This window comes from Magnolia sinica, chromosome 19, assembly GCF_029962835.1.
Source record: "Magnolia sinica isolate HGM2019 chromosome 19, MsV1, whole genome shotgun sequence".
Taxonomy (NCBI): Eukaryota; Viridiplantae; Streptophyta; class Magnoliopsida; order Magnoliales; family Magnoliaceae; genus Magnolia; species Magnolia sinica.
The window spans coordinates 6,175,114-6,193,290 of NC_080591.1; the positions used below are offsets into that span (position 1 = coordinate 6,175,114).

Below are 18,177 nucleotides of genomic sequence, written 5' to 3' on the forward strand. Positions count from 1 at the left end.
ATATTGATTTGGCTACTGACCTTGTCAGTTTCTAATCCACGCCAAATAGGGCGCCGTGCGGATTAGATCGAAATTGTCACTGAAGTGACATCATCAAGCTTTATGGACTCCACCATAATACATGTTTTATATCTATACCGTCCATCCATTTAGGAAGATCGTTTTATAGCATGAGAAAAATAATGAGATAAATGTAAATCTCAAATGGACCTCACCATAGAAAACAGTGGGGATAGTAACATTCACCGTTCAAAACTTCTTATGGACTATGGCAGTCTCTGATCAAGCTTATAATTTTGTTTTCACTTGGCCTATCTTTATGTTAATTTATGAATAGTTGGATCAAAAAATTACATTATGGTGGGCCTTGTAAATGTTTCAACGGTGGGTGTGACTGATCCCACGGTTTTTGGTAATGGGTCCACTTGAACTTTATATCTATCTTATTCTTTTTCTCATGCAATAAAACAATCTCTACAAATGGTGGGGAAAAGGGGGAAACGGATTGGCTACTTTCCCTAAACCAACCCATGGTTAGTGGTCGGTGCTCTATGGGCCCCATCATGATGTATTTGTTTCATTCATGCTGTCCCTCTATTTTTTCTAGTTCAGTTTATGCCATAAGGACAAAAATTAGGTATATCCCAATTTCAAGTGGACCACATTATAGAAAACAGTGTTAAATAAACACTGACCATTAAAAACTTTGTGGGGGCCATAAAAGTTTTGGATCAAGCTTATCTTTGTTTTTTCACTTAATCTGAGTCTGTATGATCTAATCAACAGATTGGATTTCAAATAAACAGTACAGTGGGCCTTAGGAATATTTTAATGGTGGATATCTAATGACTATTGTTTTCATGTGGTGTGGTCCACCTGAGATTTAGATCCCTCTAATGTTTTGCAAAATGACCTAAAAATGGATGAAAGGAGTGGATGATGAAATACATAAATCATAGTGGGTCCCACGGAGCACCGACCATCAGCCTCCGGGCTGTGGCAGGGGGAGTAGCCAATCCGTTTACGGAAAAAGGAGACGAGGTTTGGTACAGTACGTGACGTACTGTTATACAATGCGTCGGGGATATAGCCGTTCGATCTGGGGCATTTTTCCGTGATCTAAACGTTTATTTTATGACTACATAATTGATATTGAATAAATTATAAACTTTATCATTTTGGAATGCATGAAACATTTGGTCATTTAAGTCTTTTCTCTTTTGAATATGGACCGGACCTGTAACCGTTGTTTTGTTGCCAAGTTTAAATCTTCTTATCTCCAAATTTTCAATATAAACACTTTTGGGTATGTAAATAGTCGTACCAACGGTTTAGATCATTTAAAAAGGACCACAGATCCATCATCTATAGTCACAACTTATCATCTAACAACAATTCGAGGCATCCATATTTGCATTATTGCATAGTGCGACTGCGGGAGTTAATTTAATACCCTGCAGCGCAGGAGGCTTTCTAAGCAAGCACTGGTACATTGTACACGTGGATCGTGGAAACTTCTGTCTTTTAAGTGGAAGTCCCAGATTTTTTGAAGAATCCTAACTTTTGATTTGTGTACGCGTGCTTGTTGGATTTTTTTTCATTTTTAACCGTTTAACAAATGTCCACCGATCCGTTAATCAGATAATCAAATACATAATTTGGACAGTTTAATTTAAATTACTTTTAGGCCAACATATGCAATTTCTAAGTAATTTCCAAAATACACCCATAGTTCAGTCATCACACTCCATCTTCGATAGTCATGGGTTGGAGCACCGATACGGTGTGAGTGCACGGGCGTACGTGCATGTGATGGAAAAAGAAAAATCTTTTTGTTGTTATTATAAGTGGTGGTCGGTTTATCTTGTCTTATTTCTAACTTGGGTTATTTGTCTCACCAAGTATATTAATAAAATAAAATAATTAGATAATAATTATGAAATTTACCACAATACCTCATTAGTATGGGATTTATATTTAGGTATATTTTAAAAATAAGTTTTCATTGAATGGATACGCTCATTAGTTTTCTCTAACTTTGGACATGGCTTTTATAAAAATGCCCACCAAAAAGTCCATGAACAGTGAACACTGCATGGCTACTAAATGGTACTTCTTGAGACTCACCATGATGTATGTATTTTATTCACCATTACAAATTACATAGAGTCCACTGTAATGTTTATTTGCCCTTTGGTATGTTATATTTTTGTGACCCTTGAAAGTTTAAAATAGGAGGCATTCAATCGCCACTTCTTTTTTCTTTATTTTTTTAAGTATGGTACATCTTAGATTTGATTTTGTCTCATTTTTTTGGCTAATGTGCTCCAATAAAATGACAAAATATACAAAATTTGATAAATAACATGGATAAAACACATACATATCAGATGGGGCCTATGGAGGACTAACCACTATTAGAGACACGTGAATAGGCATCGATGGGCTAAGCTCGAGCCTACAAAATTAGAATTTTGAATAGGGTTGGCTTGATGGCCTAGTCTAAAAGAGCTCAAAATTTGAGCCGAGAATTACCCCAAGCCTAGCCCATTGCCAACCCTAGGCACATTACCGAAGCCGCGGACTCCAATTTGGAAGTGACCCCTCTCGTTACTTGGTAATAGCCATTGTTATAAAACCTCTATGGGCTTAATATTATGCATGTATTTTATCCATTGCATCTATCCATCTTGCCAACTCATTTTAGGGCATGAGTTGAATTTTTATTTTTATTTTTTTATGGAAAAAAACATGTCTAGTCTTAAGCGGTCCGTTGTTGTACCTTAATTTCCAAGCATATTTTATAAAGCCAATATGATAATGACATGTGGCATTATATGAGAGATCTAAAGTAGATAAAAAATTATTTTCAAATATTTGAAGTGCTTTATATGAGTTTATAGCTGGAATGAGTTTACTTTTACACGTTAGGAGATGGTCAATGGAATGTTATGGTTGATATACAAGAAGTGCAATCAAGTTATTTAAGATACGAGGGATGAGCAAAGGTAATAAAGATGAAAACTTAAGTAATAGAAATTAAGCAACTGACCAAGAGACGTTAAAAAGATGAACAACATCAAAAGAGAGACGCAATAAAAGAAGTATCTAGAGATAAATGTTTTTCAACTGTTGTAACCATTGCAATAAATAAAAGAACGAACTTGAAACGTGAGCTACAATATATATATATATATATAAATAACATATGAATGTAACAAAGAAAGATAAAACCAACAAACTCAATCCAATACAACAATCAAATAAATTTATTTTATCAATCGTTTATCTTAGTTTATCATAAGAGTGGTGATAATTTCTAATTATAATATTTAATTGTAATCAAAGTTTACACTTATATGTTGGATTTGTTATTTATCCGATATCAATTAGTTATTTTAAGAGACGTATTCCTGCAATCACTATTAGTAATTAGTTGTGAGGCTTTTTTTTTACTGCTTTCGTATTTAAGAGTCTTTTATTTTGTAAGTCACAAAGTAACCCATCTTTGGAGGAAGAACTCTACCATCCGATTATCATCAAATTATTAAAGCATTTGCAAGTATCCAGGTAAGTGATTTGTCTTCTCATAATCTAGTCATTCGTAATAAACACACGTGGTTATTATGACGCTTGAGGTCAAAGTTGATCGGTCTGGATTGAGCCATTGTATTAATTATGGTATGGCCACGTAATTGAAAACAGCTTGATCGACCAACAACCACACCACGTGAAACAGTTTTAGTTTAATGCTGCTTTTCCATCATTAAGGTATATTGGGTCGGATGGCAATTAAACATTACACCATACCTTGCGAAGTTTTGAACCGTGGATGTTCAATCAACATTGTTTCCTCGCGGAGCAGTCCACTTGAGATTTGGTTTGTCTCATTTCTAAGCTCACTCTCTAAAATGAGCTTAAAAAATGGATGGATGGGGGTGGATGAAACACATACACAATGGGGCCCACAAAGCTCTGACACCGACGAGCTTGGTGGTGTTGGGATCATTAGCAAAACCACATTCATAATTTCCTCGTCTTTTCACCATCTCATGTTTCAGTGTACAGCGTATTACTCTCATTTACACTAACTTCAATGGACCATGCCTCAAAAATTTCCTAATGGCCCGATTTTAACCCTTCAATTAGCTCATCGTAAATAGTCAAAGAGAAGAATCATGGCAACACCTTTCACTCAATCGGGAAAAGACAGATATTAGATGGTTATCATTGTTGATGCAAAAATCTGGTTAATATTTTTTTCTGGACATGCTTACTTGCACGAGGAACGGACAAGGAAAACCCTGACTATAGCAGGGGACCCTCTGATGCCCAAGTCAGGAAAAAGGAATTGCGTTTAGTCGAGTATTGAAGGTTCATGCTAAAGATAATGCATACCTTTCACTATTAAAGGTATCTTATTTATAAATCCAGGAGAGGTAGTGGTGTAGAGGGAATCTCTTTATTTAGTAAGTGCATATTGGAAATGGATTTATATCCTAAATTAGTAGGAAGATCTTTTGATATTCTCGGTGAAGATTTCGAGGGTCTGAGCATGTCGCAAATATCTTATGAGATCCTTGGAGAAGACCTCGTTCTCTTTTGGGTGAGATCTAATTATTTGAGACTAGTGGAGATGTACAATGGGAGGCCAAGGTGGCCTTGGCCGACTTGACTTGGGAGTGGCGTGCCGCTTCAAGCTATGCCGACCTGGGCCACATCGACTTGGGTCATGCCGACCTGGGTCATGCCGACTTAGGTCATATTGACCTGGCTATGTCGATGCGTCCCCTTAGTTGAGTAGCGGGATGTGATGTTCCTGATAAACTCTGAGGATATTGAAATTGACGGAGATAGTGCTCTTTCATGTGTTTGGGTAGGTTGGTAAGCGTTCCGATCCGATGACAGAGATGTTGAACTTGATATTACTTTTTGCTCGGGTTTTGAGCATGGGATCCAACCCGCTGTCATGTCCGATTCGGGGAAGTGTGCAAGGTCCTGACTTGACCTTTCATTATTAGTCTGCCTATTTTCCCTATAACAATCACCATCCATCACGGGAACCTTTTTGTATCACTATATCAAAATGACGGGCCGCTTTAGGGCTCTTTTGGCCGGTCGGATTAGAAGGGATTGGATGGTATTGAAAGGGATTGGAAGTTAAATCTTGGGATTGGCCTCGCGTGCCAAACAGAGTTGGTGATGTGATCCCAATCCTATTGATCTTAAGACAATCCACTGACAACACCATCATTACCTTTAAATCCCATCCAATCCACCCTAATCCGTTCAAATTTGCCTGGGACGTGTTTGGATCGAGGGATTGGAAGGGATGGGAAGGTTTAATCCCAGGATTGGCAGGGGGTGCCAAATAGACTGAATACGGCAATCCCATGGATCTCAAGACAATCCACTGACAATACCATCATTACCTAGAAATCCATGCCATCCACCCTAATACCATTCAATCCCTTCCAATCCACCCGGCCAAACGGGCCCTTAGACTAACGGTTTGGATCACCGAGCCGTATGCCTCACTACCACAAACTGAAAACTCGAGGATACTATGCATATACTCGGGTCAAGGACACGCACGAGTTCATTTGCTTCTGTTGCGACTCAGGCTCCAGCGTCCGTCCCCAACCATCACGATGATTGAGACCGCCCATGTTTTGGACTCCACGCTATACGGGCCACCCTAAGAAACATACTGAATGGAGGATTGTTAACATCAATGTCTATAGATGAATTCACAACAATGAAAAGAAAATTTTCAACCGCACGCATTCGACTATAAAAAATCAAAGGCTAGGATCATCAATAGCTTATTAATCGTACAAACGATAAAAATGGACGGCTTACATCGTCGGACTATCACACGCTGGACATTGTGTCGCGATAGAGGCAAAACGAGTCGCATCACATCCCAACCCGGCATTCCAAATGTGGCGGCAAAATGCTTTCCCGGCAATCCTTAAAAAAAAAAAATAATAATAATAAAAAAATTTCGAAACCCACCGAAGCGGATTGCGTACCGAGTAAACTCTGCGGGGCCCATCGTTGATGTATTTGTGTTATCCAAACCGTCCATACGTTTTTCCAGCTCATTTTAGGGAATTAGCCCAAAATTGTGGCATATCCAAAGCTTGACCACACTACGGTTAACGGTGGGGATAATGATGTCAACCGTTGAAACCTTCCCAGGGCCCATAGTGATGTTTATTTGTCATCCAATACGTTCGTAAGGTCACGCACATATGGATGAAGTGAAAAAACAAATATCAGCTTGATAAAAAACCTCCGTGGCTCCCCAAGAAAAGTTCATTGGTAGGCGTTCAATTCACCCTTTTTCCTGTGGTGTGGGATTTGGATATGCTTCAACCTCGGCCTCATGCTATAAAATGATCGGATAAAACGGATGGACGGCGTGGATAAGACACATATATTACAGTGGGGCCCACAGATTTTACTCAGAACGCCGCTTCCTTCAAAAACCCTTTCTTTTTTCCCTTCTTTTTTCCCACTCAATTGCAGGAGAATCGAGATGTCGACCAAAGCATTTCAGGTTTCTAACTCGATCACTCGATTTTATCTTTTATTTCCACCTCTTCAGTTCGATTGCGTTCTTATATATTGCGTTTGGATGCACGATTGAATTCAATTACTGAAACTGCTTGTTTTTTCTTCTCTCTTTAGTAGACTGATTATCTCGATCCAATTCGATAGGTCATCCAAACGCACCCATAGCAAGTGAGGGAAATCGCGAATGCGAGAAGTTTGATTTGCGGTGTTGGTTGTTGCCATGATGTTGTCAGATGATGATGATATTGAGTTCGATCGAGTCACGTACGATCATGGTTGCTTGGAGAACCTTAGGTCCATCTATCATAGGGGCAAGAAGGTACGAATGGCTAGGGCCTGTTTGGCTGCCACTTAAAAATGAGTTCATTTCATTTTATTTAATTGTAATTCATGTATTAAAGTTCAATTTTTGGCAGGGATTAAAAATACAACCAACAGTGCATATAAACTATGATATCTAATACGAAATTGATTTTAACTAAAATGAATGATCTCGTTTTTAAGTGGCAACCAAACGAGCCCTTAGGTCCTGTTTCGTGGACACTTAAAAAAATGAGTTCATTTCATTTTAGTTAACAGTATAGAGATCTTAATCTCTGCGATCTCTGTGCACAATAACTGCTAACATGAACTCATTATGTATTAGAGATCAAGGCACTTATACATAATTCCTGTTAACCTAAAGGAGATCAACTCATTTTTAGGCGTCCACCAGACGGGGTGCGTATGGCGATCATGATTGGTTGCGTTGTTGAGCATGGATGGTCATCCTACGAAAAGAAAAAAGAACGACAAAAAATAAAAATGCAACAATCTGTATTGGTTTTGGATGTCTGATCAGTGGCCAGCACTTGGATGGTTAGGAAAAAAATTACATACAGTACCCATCCAGCTGAAAAAGATCTTGTTGGACAGAATAGTTAGGACCATCTGAACCATGGTTCTAAATATCGGTCCGATACTGAGTCAAGTTGGCCGAGTGGACTTGCAGTGGACAATAGAACTAGTCAGTGGGTGAGTCCCGCTTTGAAACCAGACCAAGCCTGAGCATTCTGATTTAGCCGGGGAAATTGCACTGGTTTTGGTCTCCAGGCGAGTGACAACCCAAAACTGTTATTTACAACTATGCTCTGACTGGTGCGACTTTGGAGCTGCATCCCATGCAGGGTGGTATCATCAGATTGATGGTTCTGATCACTGAACATGGGTAACATGTTTATATGCTGACGCTGTTGTGCCATGTTTTTCCTGCTTTTCTTCTTTATGCTTTCTCTCGATGACATTATCAATGGCTAATTTTCTGTTACTAATAGGTTGAGAGCTCCGAGGACATGTACTATACTATTTTTCATTTTCTTTTTGAATTTTTCTTGCTGTCTTTGTGAGGTTGATATTGAATGTGTTTGCAGCATTTTCCATGTTCACTTATATGGTTGTTTGTACTATTTGTGGAGAATGGTCTGCTTAATATATTTTATAACTCATCAGTTTACCTTTGGGAAGAGCAAATCAGTGGGCCACTTTTCTTCTGTGGTCAGATGAATGAACAACATGCATTAGAAGTAAGAAAGGTAAAAAATGCAAAAAAATAAAATAAAAAATCAATGAAAGTTGTAGATGGAAAGCTAAAGTTTCTATAAGACGGCAATGATGGCCAAACCTTGTCTTGTTGCAATATTTATCACTACTTTTCTAGTTTATTTATATGGTTCACCTATCAATGCATGTGGAAGGCTTGCTGTGCATGAACAAACCTGAATGTGGGAGAAGTTTCATATATGAGAAAATGAAAAGTAGTCTGTCACTTAAGAAGTTTCATTTTCTATTCGCTTGAGACATGGCTCTTTTAATTCTTTGTTCCATCTTTCTTTCTTCTCTTTATGTGTGTGTGTGTATATATATATTTCAAACCATAATGATGAATTAATTGTTACTGTTCCATTTTCTATTCTCAAACCATATTGATTGTATTAAGTGGTGGACTGGTAGTTATATGATGAAATCACTATGCTCAGAAGCTCGAAAAATCCTCTTCCGAGGATGAGGTTGAAATGCACAATTTCCAAAATGAAGATGAATTCCTTCATTCTCATCCAAGAAATCATACAAGTGGCGCTGATGATGAAGCGATTTCTGATGAGGTAAGCATCAAAATGATCCTTCTTTTCATGCTTTACAAATGATATTGATGTATTCAAGCTGTTTATATATCATCACAGATGTTTAACATTAGCTTTCATATGATAAGTGTACCTGCTACTGGTTGCTTGCGAGAGATGCATGGAGACTATCACGGCACGTGTTCCAGATCTGGGACTTTCATCTGGCACAGTACACTGAACATTCTGGTACTTAAAAATAAGCCTACCCACCAACCCACTCACCATGTTGGTCACCCGCATATGTTGAATATGGACCCCTAATCAATTTCTCTTGACTGTCTGTTTCTTTTGTATCTGTCTGGGTAAACTAATGATACACCCTGATTTCTGAGCGAAGGAATCTACATGGTGGGACCCACTTGACAAGCCACTTGGATCTCTCCCATGTATGCCACGTTGCTATGTGTGGGAGGTGGGTCAAATGTGAAAAAAATGTGACTTGCTCGAATTAGCATTCTGTTATCTTGCAGGTGATACATTTTGTCATGTTGTGAACATGGATAACTATAGATGATTACTTTTGGATCCCATTCTTCTTTATAATTTTTTGAGTTAGAATGATCTTATATATACATTCTTTGCGGCTATATTACCTTATCTTAATGAAAGTGAATCAGTATGTGTGGTTTTGCTCTTCATAGGAAAATGATGACAAAGTGATCTCAAGTTTTTCCTTCAACTCTGGGGCTACCAAGTCCCATAATCTTCTCCATGATTCTGAGAATGAGCACCAAGACGCATCTTGCACATGGTCTGCAGTTCTTAAAGAAGCTGAAGAATTAGTTTCTGTACATGAAAATGATGGCAGTACATCCCATGCCACCAATTCTGAAGCCAGAAAATTTCAGAAAGGTATCTTTAGCTTCTTGCAGATTTCTCTCTGAGAGTTGGTAATTCCTTCCCAGCCAAATACAGATCTTATACCTAAATCCATATTTCACGATAAACATCCAAAATCAACGTAAAAATACTGAAATATGATTTTACCCAAGCGAGGGATGAAAACATCCTCACCTACTTTGATTTATCGAAATCGAAATATTCATCATGAATGGTGACTTCAGTAAGGGTTGTATCAGGGATTCAGGATGGTGATCTCTGACCTTTGGGAATCAGAGATTCCTCACCTACTTTGATTTATCGAAATCAAAATATCATCATGAATGGTGACTTCAGTAAGGGTTGTATCAGGATGGTGATCTCTGACCTTTGGGAATCAGAGATTCCTCACCTACTTTGATTTATCGAAATCAAAATATCATCACGAATGGTGACTTTAGTAAGGGTTGTATCAGGATGGTGATCTCTGACCTTTGGGAATCAGAGATTCTAACAAGTTGAAGCAGAAGCTCTTTGCCATGGCCGTCACTTAATTAGATCCTGTTTGTCATGGCCTTTGATTGCAGAATGCAATTCTTATAATGTCGTTAAAAGTGGATACCCCTCGAATCAGGAGCCTTGGCGGCTTTCCTATTCAGGGCATTCGGGATACTTTCTTCAACATAAATGTATATTGTAGTCATGTTTTGGGAGAAGTGAATGGTTTTGCCAATTCTCTTGCCAGAGTAGTAATTAGTGGGTCACTTGCTCACCATCTGTCCTAATTCTCTTGTAATTCTTCTTCACAAAAAACTCGTTGTTTGTGAAAAATTAAAATAAAAAAACAGGTGAATTCTGCTGGGTGGTACCTGGTGTGGGTTTTCTGGCATCTTAGATTCTCAAATTCTTTCGTTGATGCTACTACCTTTATTTCATTCAGCCTTCAGTTTAAAAAGATAATCCTCTCCCTTCTCTAAAAACAAATTGCAATAAATTCCTGTCTTATATAGCTCTTCCCTTCTTTTTTGAAAGGTCTATATAGCTCTATGTTCGTCTTTGCAACTTGATAATTGTTTTTTGTAGGTTCTGGAGGCAAAGCCAAGCACAAGTTCTCTATCCGTCTCCAGCCATACAGGGAAGGACTATCCTGGACTTCTGTGGTGAAGGATGAAAATGCAAAATCATCTGAGGTTTCTAAAATGGCTGCAGGATTAGAAGCTCTTGAGTATGGAGTTACAGAACATTCAATGGCTGGGCTTTTGGAAGGTCTTCAGGAAGAAAATGAAAAATTATCTGAGGCTACTCAATTGCCTGGAGAGTTAGTAGCTTTAGTGCAGAGGGGTACAGATCATTCAATGGTCGAACTTCTAGATGGCCTTCAGGAGAAGAATGGTTCATCAAGGATGACTCCTAGCATGGTTCGCAATCCTCATCTTCTTTTTTCCTTTGACCGATTGAAATTTCTTGTGTTCAGTTCCCAGATCCTCACTTGACTTTGTAGTTGCTGCAGCATGGTAATATGAAGGAAAGACGGTTCCAACATCATGAGAAGAGAACTTTATCTTCCTTGGGTGATAGAACTCTGGACAACGAAGATCCCCTTGAGAACATGGACCATAGGATGTCAAGTGAGGATGAGGTACCCTGCCTCATGCTATAATTTACTAGGTTTTAATGGAGAAACTTACAGTTTGCGTTCACCACCTTTTTTAGATGGAAGTGATTCATCCACCATCAACTTGCATGCATGTATGTCAATACAGACTGTCCAAATAGTGGGCCTCCAAGACCATCCATATTTCCTGACAATTTGGATGGTTCACATTGCTGCACCTGTATACCATTTCTACGGTGGATAAATCACCTTCATTCAGATGTAATGGCTCATTGGTTATTCATAATTTTCTGCTGATGGAGGCAGTGTAATTCCTTAGTTGATATTCCGCTGATGGAGTCCTTACATCAGGATAGTAATCAAAATCACTTATGCCTTCAAACTACGAATATCAAAGGGCAAACAATGGTGGATCGGTTCCAGGAAGCTTTCCGTCCGGTAGCAATGGATGGTGAGGGGGGCCTCTTTCCTATTAGTAAACAGGCAGGGTGAGAATGAATCCCATTGTTTTTCTGTTTGGTTGCCATACATGTCTCTTTGAAATGGCAAATGATTTTGAGGACTGCAAAAATAACATCCTCAGTCCAACATATAGATGTTCAAATTTGTGTAGAAGTGGATATTATGAGAGATTACAGCAAGTCATGCAGAAAGAGAAGGATAGGCATATGGAGTTCTTGAAGCAGTTGCAGACGGAAGCAAGTTCAAATGGTAAGATATCACCTTTTTGTGTGTCCTCTAGCATAGTTTAGAACTATGAAATGTGCACAAATGCTAGAATGTTCAAAGACAAGTGTGCATAGACGGGAGCAAGTTCAAATGGTTAGATATCACCTTTGTGTGTCCTCTAGCATGGTGTGCCATAACAGCCATTATGGGGCAGTAAGGTTGTTACATAAAGGTAACGGTGGCAACCGGTACATGTTATGGGGTCGTAACGGCCATAACAGCTGTTACGGAAAAAATGACCCTTGACGGCTGTTATAACCCCTGTATCGTCCCGTTATGCCCCCCCCGTAAAGGTCGTAACTGTCCATTATGGGGCCAATACAGTTTTTTCAAGTTTATTTTTATTTTTTTCCAATAAAAAAGAGACCATAACAGCCGCTACGGCCCATAAATGTAACGGTGGTGGCCGTTATAGCCACCATTACCATTACGGAATCCCTTGTCCAGTTGTCCTATAGCACAGTTTAGAACTATGAAATGTGCACAAATACTAGAATGTTCAAAGACAAGTGTGCATGCAATAACACAAATAAATTGTATATTTCAACCCTGATACATATATTCGTGTACTCTAGTGCCTGTTGCAGATACCATAACCATAGTTCTAAAACTCGGTTACTTGACTCAAAACTTTGTCGAGTTGACTTGACCAGGAATTGAGCCAAGTCACTGTCAAACTCACTGAGTTTGACTTAGTTCAGACTCAGCTTGACTTGTCGAGTCGGTTTGCCTACTTGGTGGACTTCACATGACATAGCATGGCACAAACTGAGTCATTGGCTTAAGTAAAGAGAATTTTAATTAAAAGAAAATGTAGGTGACATGGTTTGAACTCACAACCTCAACCAATCTGGCTACCAGCATTTGCCATCTGACCACACACTCATTGTGTTTAAAACTGCATAATTTTATATTCATGCTATTTTTAATGTCTATCATTCGAGTAATTTAAATATCAAGTGGAGTCAAATAGAGTCTTCGACTCAACCCGATCCGGCTATATATCAAGTCGACTTTTCGAGTTTTTAAACTATGATATTAACTTGTGTGCCTTGTGTTACCAGATGAATCAAGATGCATTGATGTACAATTACTATCGAGATACTTGGATGCAAAGCTGACGGTTTGCAATTGCACCATTCTTGAAAACAGTAAGGTGCATGTTATTGTATCTATAAAACATATATTGGTCTTACTGGTATTTGTATAGAACATTTTTCAGTCTCAGCTGCTCCTGGAGGTCAGAGACTATGCCTTCCATGTGATCGCCTACCCACATTAAATGCCTACATAGTAACATTACAAGATAGGCACACTCAGTTTACCAGTTATGGTGCTGTATGTACATGTATCCCATCTTTGCTTGAATAGACTCCATAATTCACTATCATATGAGAAAGGCCCCAATAACCTATGATGAATCACCATCTGGATTCAGCAAGGCATTGTTGACACAATAATGTGTTTCAAAGGTAAATGACTGGATAGAAATGAACGGTTTTAATGTGGTCAACTAGCTTTGCAAAGAAAGAGTCTTCCTGAGTGGCTACAACTGGAACTCAGAAAATGTGGGTTTGCCAGAAAGGGTGGATTTTGTGGACTTACTCATATCAATAGGAAGAAACACATGATTGTTTAGAGCCATAGTTTTTTTTTTTCTTTCTTGAATTTGTTTAGAATCGCCCCCTCAAACCATTTAGTGATCTTCATCTGGGATTTCTGATGTCTAGTCTTCCTTATATCTATACCTTTATCCTGTGAATGCATGCTTAAGTGTATTTAGGATGCATGGAAACACATGACATGTAACATTTATGCAGTGGAAAGTTGGAAACTCATGATATATAAAAGAATATTTATCTGTAAATTCAGCTCTTATACACTGCCTTTTACTGATTAAGTTGAATAGGTTTAGGCCCTGTTTGGTGGATGCCTAAAAATGAGTTCTTCTTACTGTAGTTAACAGTAAATATGTGTTTGAGATCCTCATCTCTAATACATAATGAGTTCATGTTATCAGTGATTATGTTTTAGAGATCAAGAATACATAATTACTGTTAACTGGAATGAGATGAACCCATTTTTAGGCATCTACCAAACAGGGCCTAAGCATGTACTTGTCGAAATGCATATTGAACACATAACTAGGCTTTCTGATGCATAAGCTGACATGTCCCTGTCATGAGCTTTGTAGTCCATCGGTGCAGTTAAACAAGTTATCAGTAAACAAACAATTTTTTTGGGTTCCACAACATTCTCTCTTGAGGTTACTGTAGCCTATTTTGCACACTATCAATGGAAGAAAAGAAAAGAAAAAAAAAAGAAACTCCATCCTATCGTCATTTTGTTAAATGTTAGTGTTTTTCTTTTTTCTTTTTTTAAACTAGAAAATGGAACTAGTCATTGTTATAAATTCGTAAATGACATGGTGGTTATGGATGTGTCTTTTGACATTCTTTAATTCTTTTCAAATGCCATTTTGGTGGTGAAAGGTAATTACAAGCTTGCCTTATTCACGCAGAGCTTCCAATGCATGAAAAGCCCTCAAATTTTAGCAGATGGTGGATCAAGTACAAATAGAATAATTGTTTTCAGCCCGAAAATATGTGACAATGTAGAGCTCGAAGTTGGAAACTCAATTCGCATTCACCCCCCATGGTATGAGCTTATAAGGTTCACCTTCTATTCCAAATATATATGGAGAGTGCCTCAACATTATTCTATAGAACTGCCATCTATTTAAAGGACAGATTATATTATGTTTTTTGCATGTCACCTGCTCTTTATTTATTAGGTTTTATTAAAGCTATTTTTCCTCAAATGTGGTTATCGAACTTCTCTTTGTTCTTGCATGTTGTGATATCCTATGTCATCCTTCTGTCTTTCTGATTGGATTTTCATTCGAATTAGTTATTTAGGCACTAATCATTCACAAATCAGTGCCATTGTGACTGCACAAGTCCACAGGATAGACCCATATACATTTCCTTGCATCTCCTTCTCAAGCCAGTCCAGCATAAGGTGGGCTACGCTTGTATGATGAATTTCGACCAGTCTATATTTTTTACTGTCACTTTGTTGATACACATGTAGACCCTGATGAGTTGGATCAGCCTCTCTTGGGCCAGAGCACAGAGACTGCAGGGCCTGTCTGATGAACAACTTAGATCTTTCTTTTGTGCAATGCCTGCACACATGCTGGGGAGTAGGATTGCTGTCCTACTTCAGCATATGGTTCTAAAACTTGCTGACTTGACTTGAAACTGAGTCGACTCAACTCGGTGACATTTCAAGCTGAGTCTTTCAGAAACTTGGTATGGAGAGTGACTCAGCCCTGACTCAACAAGACTCGTTGAGTCAGACCACTGACTCGGTTGAGTCTACGCAACTCATGGTGACTTGAGCCAAGTCACCCGCTCTAGGGAACAAAGAGATTTGAACTCAACGCAGTCATGGTGGTCGATTTCCTTAACCAGGACATTTAAGTGTGCTGGATTTTTTATTTTATTTTTCCTTTTTTCTTTTGATAGTTAAGCTGTTATATTTCTTATCTTTCCTCTGTTTTAATTTATTAATGTTTTACATATTTTTATTCACTAAATATTGAGTTGAGTCAAGTGCAACTTGGTTGAGTCTTCAGTTTGACCTGACTCAGCTGGATATTGAGTCGAGTCGAGTTTTTGTGTTTCCAAAATTTGCTGCTGCATGGCTTGTTCTTCTAATATTTGTTCTTCTGTTTGACGAGATAATCATCTGTTGTGAAATGACCATAAACCAATGCAGTAGGCAGGATATACAATTTTTTTCTTAATAGCTTGTGATTGTTGCAAACATTATCATGTATTTAAATGGACATTTCTCCATGGTGTTCTGATAATGTTTCTATCTGCTGGACAGGAAAGAAGTACAAGTTGCGGAAAATGAGATTATTATTTTGTGCACATATTTCTCTCAGATTTCCGCATGATTACTTGCTCTTAAAAGAGGTAATGTTTCAGATTCTTTTTGGGATTTTTACCGGACAGTGCCCCAAGGAATCAAAATATTTTGGGCAGTGAATTTTTATGGGAGAAATTACCAAAATTCCCTTGTTTATTTTTTCTTTGAAAAGTGATGAAGTCGAGAATTGCGGGGTCCACGTGGTATGTGTATGACATCCAACCTGGCAAACATATGCATCTAACCATGTTGACTGCATGAGCCAAGAATCTGGTTGACCAAATCATCATATGGTTGGATGTTTTTGGGAGGTGTGTGTATATATATATATATATATATATATATATATATATATATATATATATTGGTGTGGCCCACCATGTGAATGGATCTGTTAGACTTTTAGTTCATCTGATCATCATGGTGGGGTGCATTTTTTGGATGGGAGTTGGATGTCATGCACATACCACGCAGGCCCTGCAATTCTCGACTTTACCAGTTTTTAAAAAGAGAATAATTGTGGGCATTTTGGTAATTCCACCTTGATAAGCACTGCCCAGTATTTGGTAAAATCTGAATTCTGAGGAATTTCATGGTAAAAATCCATTCTTTTTGTGTTATTGGTATTATTATTGACAGTAAAAATCCCTACTTTATGGTGAAAGTTTGCAACTATTTGCTTGGGACTCCAGATCATGGGTTCTGATGATGGATGTAGCATAACCCAAATTCTACACCGGTTGGATGATCTTAACCATCCGATATCACATGTTGAATTCAGACTGATGGTAGATTTATTTTTAAATGTGTGATTTTCTGGCCATGCTTCATCAGCAGTGCTCTCTATGATTCCGCTGATCTGGATTGAGGTACATGTATTCCACGTGGTGGAATCTTTCCAAATTGATACTCATCCCAGGCTTGTATCACAAATAGCTTGCATACATTCTCCTTTTAATTTTATTTTTTATACTATTTTTATCCATTTATTTCAATGTTTTACTAGCTTGGTGCTGACAAACGCTTTGTTTTGGAATCTGGGTCTCCTTTGCTGATCGGTGATGTTATTGCAACAGGTTGCATAAAACATGGTTTAAAGACTCGTATCCACCTTCTTTGGTCCTGAGTTGAGTTGTGACGCCCTGAGTTGGGGTTGGGGCTGAATCAGCCTGACTCACCTGAGTTGGGGGTGACTCGGTGTATTGATCCAGATTGGGTAGGATGAGTCTGATGGTACAGAACTCAAAATCATTTAGCTGTTGTAAGTACTATCAATTTGTTTTGATAATAAGACATTCTCTAATCTGATAACTGATAACTAATCAAATTAATACTATTGTTTTTGAAGGTTACAGCAAAAGCCATTTATATACCTGTGGGATATCAGGGCATCTCATCCCGACGGGCCCCAAAAAAGGATGGGCCATAGCTCAAAAAATGGATGTACTGGATGATCCTCACTGTCCCGAAGTGAGAATTTTGCCGGCGTGCCATTTTCCTTTTCCGTTATGTTGCACTTAAATTGGATGTGCCATAAAAGTGAATCATCAGGATCGTTCGTCAGGTAGGCCTATTGTTGGACAGAATGGATGGTAGAAAGAGCTGAAAATAATCAGCATTGAATAGGAACAGAGAGTCCGATTGAATTATAAGATTATCTGATCAATTTCATTTGTGTACTGTAACACATCAGCGGCGGACCTCATTCGATGGACGGTATGGTTTATAGATTGTTGTTTCCTTCTAGTTTGAATGCAGCAGGTTTAATGGAGAGATGTATCACCTGTAAATATGAGCATCAGTGGCCGGGTCAAGCACAATCAACACTATGAAGAGCGGCCCAGCAGCTAATTGGTGGGGTCTACCGTTTGGTGATCCAAGTTATTTATATGGTGGGTCTCATCGTGGGTAGGCCTTCCCTAAAATTCATATGATTGCTAGGCTGCAAATGGATGGTAGAAAAAAGGGTTACGGTCACCAATCTGATGGTTAGGATCATCTGATGTCGGAGATTTTGGAAAAGACCCTGTGCGTGGTTGGGCCCACCTACATCATGTAAGCATGATGGATTGGCCACGGTCAGGAATCGCTCCAATCAAATGATCCTAACCTCACGTGAATGATTTTTGCCCATCGAATGTGGAACGTTACTGTATTTTGTCAGCAGATCGATTGTGGGGTCACCAACCAGATCGTTGAAGTCATTCAACTAAACCATACTGGCCGGCTACCCCCAAAAACGGTCAGGATCATGTTTATGTCATGCGGATAGGCCCAATCCTACGGCTTTCCTCTGGACTTACTAAGTAGACGGCTGGCAAGAGGCGCATG

The 18,177-nt window shown here is 38.6% G+C and overlaps 1 protein-coding gene across 23 annotated transcripts; it reads left to right on the forward strand.

Moving 5' to 3' along the window:
* Window positions 1-6,507: 6,507 nt before the first annotated feature.
* LOC131234956 (uncharacterized) lies at window positions 6,508-17,586 on the forward strand. 23 transcript variants are annotated; one of them, XM_058231968.1, is made up of 12 exons: window positions 6,508-6,565; window positions 6,697-6,901; window positions 8,598-8,723; window positions 9,386-9,596; window positions 10,647-10,981; window positions 11,065-11,202; window positions 11,530-11,666; window positions 11,774-11,889; window positions 12,972-13,063; window positions 14,429-14,580; window positions 15,805-15,893; window positions 16,923-17,188. In XM_058231968.1, exons 2-11 carry the CDS (start codon window positions 6,803-6,805, stop codon window positions 15,872-15,874), a joined length of 1,476 nt encoding a protein of 491 aa, XP_058087951.1. In that variant the 5' UTR covers window positions 6,508-6,565; window positions 6,697-6,802; the 3' UTR covers window positions 15,875-15,893; window positions 16,923-17,188. The 23 variants fall into 23 exon arrangements, 15 of the variants coding, with proteins under 15 accessions (XP_058087951.1, XP_058087952.1, XP_058087962.1 ...); XM_058231969.1 differs by having other exon boundaries at window positions 6,727-6,901; XR_009165854.1 differs by lacking the exon at window positions 6,508-6,565 and adding an exon at window positions 17,195-17,323 and having other exon boundaries at window positions 6,581-6,901; window positions 16,923-17,107.
* Window positions 17,587-18,177: the final 591 nt, after the last annotated feature.

What these genes read in the sequence shown, in the direction of transcription:
- LOC131234956 (XM_058231968.1), top strand. Translation starts at nt 6,803, where the DNA reads ATGATGTTGTCAGATGATGATGATATTGAGTTCGATCGAGTCACGTAC. An exon ending in TCTATCATAGGGGCAAGAAG is followed by an intron (nt 6,902 to 8,597) that starts GTACGAATGGCT and finishes CACTATGCTCAG; the next exon opens with AAGCTCGAAAAATCCTCTTC. An exon ending in AGCCAGAAAATTTCAGAAAG is followed by an intron (nt 9,597 to 10,646) that starts GTATCTTTAGCT and finishes TGTTTTTTGTAG; the next exon opens with GTTCTGGAGGCAAAGCCAAG.